Genomic DNA, 6,893 nt, shown 5'->3' with positions numbered 1-6,893 from the left:
TGACATTGGCTGTTCCAATTTGTCTTACATTTGTAGTCTATTGCTAGACTTATGTTGTATGCATTGATGCTTCTAGAATGAGGCCATTTGATAATGGGCTTGTTTTTTTGTCACTTTGAATTCTTCTCCCTTCTTATTATACTGGACTCTAAATTTTTTGTTTTCTCAAGTATGTTTTAGCACTCTCCTGATAGGTGAGAGGGCAGTGGTCAATATGCTCAGAATTTAGTACTCGGATTTAACTATCATTAGTGTTGGATTGTTGTGAGAATATTCATAATAACCTGCCAAGTGAGAGATTATGGTAATCTGCTCCACCACATTCCCATGTATTGATATATTCTCTTGTTTTCAGGTTGCCATGTTTTTATAAGAGAAGTATCATTTTTCCTTTTGATTTTCAAAACCTTATTTTGTCACTTGGTTTGGTTAAATTTTGTTTTGGTTGAAACTCAACATGAGCAGACGACCTTGGATCCACCTATCTACAAAATTTCAGCTTTATCTATCTTAGGAAAAAAAAAAAAAAAAAACCAAAAAAAAGAATTTTCATTAAAAAAAATAATAATGAAATAAGGGCATCAACTACAAAAGCCCGTTTTGATTTGGTTTATGTATGATGTAACATATAAGAGGAAAAATGATTCATGTGAAGGTCCAGCCCAACTGCACCGACGTTTTATCCATCTTGCGGGATTGTATTCTCGAGCAGTTAGGCAGGTGGCGGATAGACTACCCGGAGAGACTAGTTACATTGGCAGGGTGGACATGCCTTTATGAATGGTCCGCCATAGTTTTCTTGTTTTTATTGTCTGTTACCTCTTGTCTTACACCATGGTGGGACTGTCGTGCTATTTTGTTGGGGATGAGGGAGGCTTCTTTTGTGCGCGAGGTTATTGAATGTTAACCCTCTCACTCTAAGATAAAGGGGAGAAAGAGTTGCATGAACGTTGGTGCGGCTGTGTTGGATTTACAGGTTTATTTCGGAATACTTGCGGCTCTGTCTAGGAAGAAAGTGAAGTGAAATTATTAAAGTTTGAAATGATGGTTGTTGGGTAATATTGCGGGTAGATTGGTTAATATGATTAAGACTTAAGAGTTGTGAGTATCATAGAGTTAGTAGAATTGGTTAAAATAGATACATGGGAGGAGCAGTTGTAACCTAGTTGGATCAGAAGTGAAAAGAAGTTAAGTATTTGAATTCCTTAAAACTTCTCTATTGAGAAAGAGGCTCGGTAACCTCTGAATTTCGCCAAATTCCTCTCTAAATCATCTTTGCTATCTATCCACTTAATGATAGAGAAGTGAGGACAAGAAGTGCAAGTACCATAGTACCTATCCAAGCAATAATTATTCTTATTATATTTGATAGTTGTATTTTTCATTAAAATCAAATGGATTTTGTTATAAAGTAAAATTTAATAGATAGATTTATAATATTTTGAAGTTAGTCACATAATCTTGTTAGGCAATGATTATAAAAGTTTTGTTTTCGTGTTGTTTTAATTTGACTATAGATATATAATATTTTGAAGTTAGTCACATAATCTTGTTAGGTAATGATTATAAAAGTTTTCGCTTTCGTGTTGTTTTAATTTGACTTCCTTTCCTTTTATATCCGTTGCAAATTAAACATAGGCTAGTAGAACTTTGTGGATCCATATGTTAAGGGGATTAAAGATCAACACATCTATTTCTTTTGTGGTCTAATTAACAGAAACCTCCAAACCTTATAAAAGAGCAAATGGATAGGTGCCGTAAGGGGTTGGTTGATTCTTTTGGGTTAGTTGGCATTACGCTTCTGAGATTACCATAATAAAGGATCAACTCGATAGGTGCCTGGCCAACCCTCCATGCACCAAACCATTGTTCACCAAGATGAGAACCCATGAGGGAGAAGTTGAATCAAGAGATTTGGTATCAATTGATTGAATAGTTTCGTATGGATCAATTTGCCGAGTTGGTGATCTTAGATTTTTATGTGTGCCATTTTTCTCTTTCTGGCTCTCTTGGTTAAAAACCAAGGCCCCGACCTAATGCATCTGACCGTTTTAATGATTGTAGGAAATATTTTGATCTCTTTCTCCCACTTCTCTCTCCCTTTCTATCGGCAATCTCTTTCTTCTAATTTGACCACTTTGTCCCAAGAAGCAATTGAACCCACAACTAGTATAGCTTCTGATCGGTATTATGGTTGGTGAATAAGAAATCATTGTTGGTTATAATGGTGGTTTTGGAGCTGAATCGTACTCTTGGACGAGAAAGTCGAGATAGATTCGGGGAGACCAGGGAATCGCTAAGGTGGTGTGGGTGGGGGTGATGCAGTGATGTAGCACCCTTCGGCTGCAGCCTCTTTTTCTAAGGGGAATATTAAAGAGAGGGAGGAGGAGAAGGGGGTGGGGGAGTGCGATTGCTTTGAAGGTTCACGGAGAATGGAGAAGAGGGCGAGTGGCTACTCGTTGGTGTTGGTTGCAAGGGTGGGGGAGCTGGAGAGGGAGGGGGGAAACTAAAAACAAATACTCTTTATCTTAAAAAGTTAGTGAGTATAGGGGGATGGGTAAATAAGTCCGATTACAACAATATATTACAAGTTGTAACTAGTCTGGTTACAAATAGATTTATCCTTTTTTAAAATACGTACTAATATAATGTACTTAAAAAATACTTGTGTTTGAAGAAAATGGATTTTTTTTTTTATAATTTTAAAGCGGTTCAATTCTTGTAGAAAATTCTTTCGTATGCCCTATGATAGAGAAATAAAATTGTTTGGAACTTATAGTAAATATTAATAGGAAGTTGACGGCAATAGTAAAAACCCTACACACACTAACACAAGAATCAAAGACACCAATGTGTAAATAAGTGATGGGAGAGGGTTTCCCATGATGTCAGTGTGGGGAAGAATTTGTACATGCACACAAGAGAGAGAGAGAGAGAGAGAGAGAGAGAGAGGAATAAAAAATGCCAATGTGTAAATAAGTGATGGGAGAAGGTTTCTCATGATGCCAGCTTGGGGAAGAATCTGCATATGAGACCTATAGTTGTTCAAAAAAAGATACATCCATACGGAGCAAGTATAGGGAGGATATTATTACACTGTAATGTCGTCGTGGGGAAATTTTCCCCATAAGCAATAATCAAAGTTCCACGTTAAAATATAGGGAGAGGGGTTCTCTTAAAAATGAAACATTCTACATAGAGGAGGGCAACAATTACGTGCAAATGGAATGAGTTCTTATTTGAGAAGGCGGCGAAGTCATTTCACATCATGGAGAAAGAGGGATAGACTAATGCATCCTCCTAGGAAGTAGTTTTCTGTCCCGGATTGTAGCCTGTTATTCTCATGTGTCTTTCTCTCCTCTTCAAAATAAGGGGGCAGATGTATCTTTTCATATGGATAGGAGAGATAAATTCATTGAAAGGTTGGGTACGCTACACTCACGGATAGAGTTCTTTTACCCTACTTTTCGTTGAAATTTGGTACCGTTACTGAAGTCCCCTCATAAAACCCTTTTTTGTTTTTCTCTCTCGCAAACTGGCGGGAATCTTTATTCATCTTTCTCCTCGTCACTCTCAGGCTGTGTCTCAGTTCCTCTTCTCTCCCTCTGCTGCACCAACCAGAGAACAGTAAAAAGACAACGGAAGAGAAAAAAATGAACAACGGCAAGAAGCGAGGAGCGCCGTCGTCGTCGTCGTCGGGACCCGAACCGACAGCGAAGCATCAAGCAGTAATGGAAGACGATGAGATGGACGAGGACGTTTTCCTTGACGAAACCCTCCTCCATGAAGAAGAAGAAGCACTACTCCGCGATGCAGAAGAGCGACAAGTCCTCGCTTCTCATCTATCCAAGTGGAAGCGCCCTCCTCTCTCTTCCGCTTACGTCTCTCAGTCTCAGAGCATCAGTAAAATCTCTCTTTCTCTCTCTCGTCAATATTTCAAAGTGTTAGGGGTTTCTTATCCTTCTATGATTTCTGATTTGTTTCTAGTTTTCCAACAATTGGAGATCGACTATGTGATCGGGGATAGTCGCAAGGAATTGATGCCAAACTCGTCTGGCGCAGCTGCCATTCTCAGGATCTTTGGTGTTACTAGGGAAGGTTGATTTTACTTATCTTGCTTCCACTTCACTGCTTGGAGTATGAACTTAGAGACTAGATAGCCTATAAATGTGTAATCTGGTTTCCTCTATTTTTTGCTAACTGAAATTTTATAGCTGTAGTATTCACTGTTGAAACCGCAGTCTTTGAAGAGATCAATCAAATTACTCTTCCATGATTTGCGTTGTGACCGGCAGCCAGAAGGATTACTTGATTCCGCTTGTATGTTGGGTCCATTACATTAGACACATTAAAAAAAAATGAAAAATACAATTGTGACCGAAGACAGAAGAATTACTTGATTCAGCTTGTATTCTGCGTCCTTGGGACAGCTCTGATCAAAGTGGACTACGTATGAGAATCAACTTACTTGCAAACCTAGGATTTACCCTCCTCTGCATTTTTTAGAAACGGAAAAAGCCCCAGGAACCTGGTAGGGCTGTTAACCCAAGTTCTCACACATATTCAAAGATTACATACTCTCTCAACACTAAAAATATAAAAGAGAGACTTCTCTCTCTCTCTCTCTCTCTCTATCTCATATACATTTAAGAGTACCTAGTACCTGCTCCTACTCCCATGGTTTTGGCTCATGTGGCTCATTAAATCCATACTTGCATAAGAACTTAGATTTTGTTAAGGGGAAAGGAAAAAAAGAAACCCTAAATAGCATTGAGAACCACAGGTTTGAGATCCTGGGCAATCTAACTGATTTGGAAGTTGTATAACAAGGGACAGGGACAGGGTCTGGGACTGGGACAACAAGAAGCAACAGTTACTGATTAAAATTATTAATACCCATTCGAAAAACTATTTAGGGTGGTCATTGCCGTTCTTATGGGCTTAAGTTTGTTGGATATCTGAAGTTGCATTAGTGGATCACATTAGGCCAATATTGTAAGTTTATGAAGGGGATATGAAGAGGTACATTAATACTAACAATTTATCCAATGTCATTAAGGAGGTTCTGATACTATCTCTATGAACATATAGTTATAAAATTTCCAAGGTCTATGAATGAATTGGAAGATGATCTTGTGAGATTTGTCGTGTCTAGGATCTTCTATATTGCAGAACGTCCTTGCCAGTTTGGTCTTGTTTGGATACATCTTCTTAGAGCGTCATTTCTTCTTCTGGTTAAAAGCTGTTGTAGTGCCATTAACTATGTTTTGTAATATTGTTTTTAAATTATGACCATGCTCCATTTTTTATGTAAAGAAATTTCTGAATTCGGTATTGGCAGGACATAGCGTTTGCTGCCATGTTCATGGATTTGAGCCATATTTCTATGTTAGCTGCCCCCCAGGGATGGGTCCTGATGATATCTCCCGCCTCCATCAAATTCTTGAGGTTTCCTTTTTTCTTTTTCTACATGAATGTAGTTGTTCTCTCCCCTTGGATTTTAATTTTATAAAGTGTATTTATGTATAATATGTATCACTCATTTATACCTGGTTTTCTTGTGGGTATTTGTAGGTGAGGATGAGGGAAGCAAATAGAAACAGTAAGGTTCCCAGATGTGTCCTACGGATCGAGATGGTGCAGAAGAGGAGCATTATGTATTACCAGCAGCAGCAGTCTCATCCTTTCCTTAAAATTGTAGTTGCATTGCCAACAATGGTTACCAGCTGCCGAGGTAATAAAGTTTATGTTTTGCCTGTCATCATAGGCACACAAATGTGAATACACATATGAACTTTGACAAACACATAATTCAAATGCCGTACTGTGCGAACTTCATGCATAGGTGTATAGATGTTGATAGTGGTCAACTTTGGCAGGCATTCTTGATAGGGGCATACAAATTGATGGTCTTGGCTTGAAGAGTTTCATGACATATGAAAGCAATGTTCTTTTTGCTCTTCGTTTCATGATTGATTGCAATATTGTTGGTGGAAATTGGATTGAGGTTCCTGTAGGAAAATATGTGAAGACAGAAAAAAATGTGTCATATTGCCAACTGGAGTTCGACTGCCTGTATCCTCACTTATGAACGTGTTATATATCCTTCAAATAAGACATTAATTATAATTAGTTCCTTCATGTATCATTGTTTTGCTTGTGGAAGTTTCTTTTCTTGACAATTATTCCCAGGTATTCCGACATAATAAGCCACGTTGCTGAAGGAGAATATTCAAAAATGGCTCCATTCCGCATCTTGAGTTTTGACATTGAGTGTGCTGGTCGCAAGGGTCTCTTTCCTGAGCCAAAGCATGATCCTGTTATTCAGGTTAACCTTTCAATCCATTATTAGCAGATAGGAATATGAATTTTGGACTTTTTTATTGTTACTTGTTAGTATCATTATGTCATTTTATTTCTTTGCAGTAAATTTCGTTTTTTCATTCTTTCTTTCTAGGTTGCCAATCTTGTTACTTTACAAGGAGAGGACCATCCTTTGGTACGCAATGTCATGACCCTCAAGTCGTGCTCCCCAATAGTTGGTGTTGATGTGATGCCATTTGACACAGAAAGAGAAGTTTTGCTGGCTTGGAGGGTACTTTTTTTTTTCCCGTCTCACGAGCATATTTATCTTTGCATGTTGAAATTGTGTTTTCTACTTAGGATTTGATATGGTGAGCAGTATCATTTCCGTGGGTCTGGCCCAAATCCGATTGAACACCCAGACCCAGACCAAGAACCGGACTCAGATTTGGTTGTCTAGTATGATAAATTAGATATTTATTTTCTTTATTAGGATGATATGTAATCTTTTATTTATTTTATTTGATTTTATTTATTTTCTTTATTTAGTAGTTTCCTAGTTGATTTTAGCTTCCTATTTAGAGTTTGTG

The 6,893-nt window shown here is 37.9% G+C and overlaps 1 protein-coding gene across 1 annotated transcript in view; it reads left to right on the top strand.

Moving 5' to 3' along the window:
• The first annotated feature begins 3,622 nt into the window (after positions 1-3,622).
• LOC122649017 (DNA polymerase delta catalytic subunit) overlaps positions 3,623-6,893 on the top strand; it is a 37,939-nt gene continuing 34,668 nt past the window's right edge. Inside the window, exons 1-7 of the mRNA XM_043842363.1 lie at positions 3,623-3,903; positions 3,988-4,098; positions 5,342-5,448; positions 5,575-5,734; positions 5,880-6,075; positions 6,193-6,328; positions 6,458-6,595. Of these exons, the coding sequence (XP_043698298.1) occupies positions 3,654-3,903; positions 3,988-4,098; positions 5,342-5,448; positions 5,575-5,734; positions 5,880-6,075; positions 6,193-6,328; positions 6,458-6,595 (1,098 nt within the window). The 5' untranslated portion in view covers positions 3,623-3,653. The remainder of the gene's footprint in view (positions 3,904-3,987; positions 4,099-5,341; positions 5,449-5,574; positions 5,735-5,879; positions 6,076-6,192; positions 6,329-6,457; positions 6,596-6,893) is intronic.

Source organism: Telopea speciosissima, chromosome 1 (genome assembly GCF_018873765.1).
Source record: "Telopea speciosissima isolate NSW1024214 ecotype Mountain lineage chromosome 1, Tspe_v1, whole genome shotgun sequence".
Classification (NCBI taxonomy): Eukaryota; Viridiplantae; Streptophyta; class Magnoliopsida; order Proteales; family Proteaceae; genus Telopea; species Telopea speciosissima.
Note: the sequence above shows the minus strand (reverse complement) of the source record. Positions and strands in the feature narration are given on the sequence as shown.